This window comes from Microtus ochrogaster, chromosome 17 (assembly GCF_000317375.1).
Source record: "Microtus ochrogaster isolate Prairie Vole_2 chromosome 17, MicOch1.0, whole genome shotgun sequence".
NCBI lineage: Eukaryota > Metazoa > Chordata > Mammalia > Rodentia > Cricetidae > Microtus > Microtus ochrogaster.
In genome coordinates this window covers 8,669,003-8,670,012 of record NC_022019.1, presented here as the reverse complement: position 1 = coordinate 8,670,012, position 1,010 = coordinate 8,669,003, and the positions used below count along the sequence as shown (strand labels likewise).

Sequence of the window (1,010 nt, the reverse complement as noted above, 5' to 3'; positions counted from 1 at the left end):
AAAAAAAAAAAAAAAAAAAAGAGTGCCCTTTACCAGCAAAAGAAACACAATTCTAATTTCCTATGTGTGGATGAAAAAAAAGGTTTCTTCAGTATTTTTACTATTTTCACAACTTACAAAGGATAAGAGAATTTTATCAATAAAACATACAACGAAATACATCTATGTTAGGTATTAATTTACCTCAGTTGTATTTGCTTCCGTTTTTGCAATTCTTGGTTTCTGAGTTCTTCTAAGCGTCTGAGTTCTTCTTGACGTCTCATTAGATCTAAAAAAAATATTACTACATATTAGAATTTTTTAACCTTCCTTTTCTGAGTTTTCACATCCATGTGTGGAATGTCTATTACTGGAGCATATAAGAGCTAAGAAAATACGGGTTCTACTGCTTTCTATTTTTGTTTCAAAGATTTATTTTATATGTATGAATAGTTTGCCTCCAAGTTTGTGTCTACAACACGCATGGCTGGTATGCAAGGATGCCAGAAGAGGACATTAGATCCCCTAGAACTGGAGTTACAGACAGCTGTACTAGGAATCAAACCTGGGTCCTCTGGAAAAGTAGTCAGTGCTCTTAGTTGCTGAGACATGTCCCTGGCTATCTCTTTTTTATTTTAATCCTAATTTTTTGTGGGTTGTTTTAAAAGATAGGGTCAATCTATTCACAGGAGTCATCTAAGACCATGGGAAAACAAATACTTACATTATAATTTATAAGAGTAGCAAAATTAATTATAAATTAGCATAGAAATAATTTTACGGTTGAGGGTCACCACAGCATGAAGAACTGCATTAAAGAATAACAGCATTAAGAAAGTTGTGAGAATAACTGCCCTAGAACAAACTAGAACTCACTATGTAACCCAAGGTGGTTTCAAACTCACTACAATCCACCTTCCCTAAGCTTCAAAAGTGCTGGGATTATATACATGAGCAACGACATCTGGTTTTTTTAAGATAATGCTTTGAGGCCGGGCGATGGTGGCACACGCCTTTAATCCCAGCACTCG

The 1,010-nt window shown here is 34.9% G+C and overlaps 1 protein-coding gene across 1 annotated transcript in view; it reads right to left on the bottom strand.

The window, feature by feature from the left end:
- The window catches only part of Pspc1 (paraspeckle component 1), a 64,160-nt gene that overhangs the window by 42,434 nt on the left and 20,716 nt on the right, over positions 1-1,010 (bottom strand). The window contains exon 5 of the mRNA XM_005355442.3: positions 184-268. Within this exon, the coding sequence (XP_005355499.1) occupies positions 184-268 (85 nt within the window). The remainder of the gene's footprint in view (positions 1-183; positions 269-1,010) is intronic.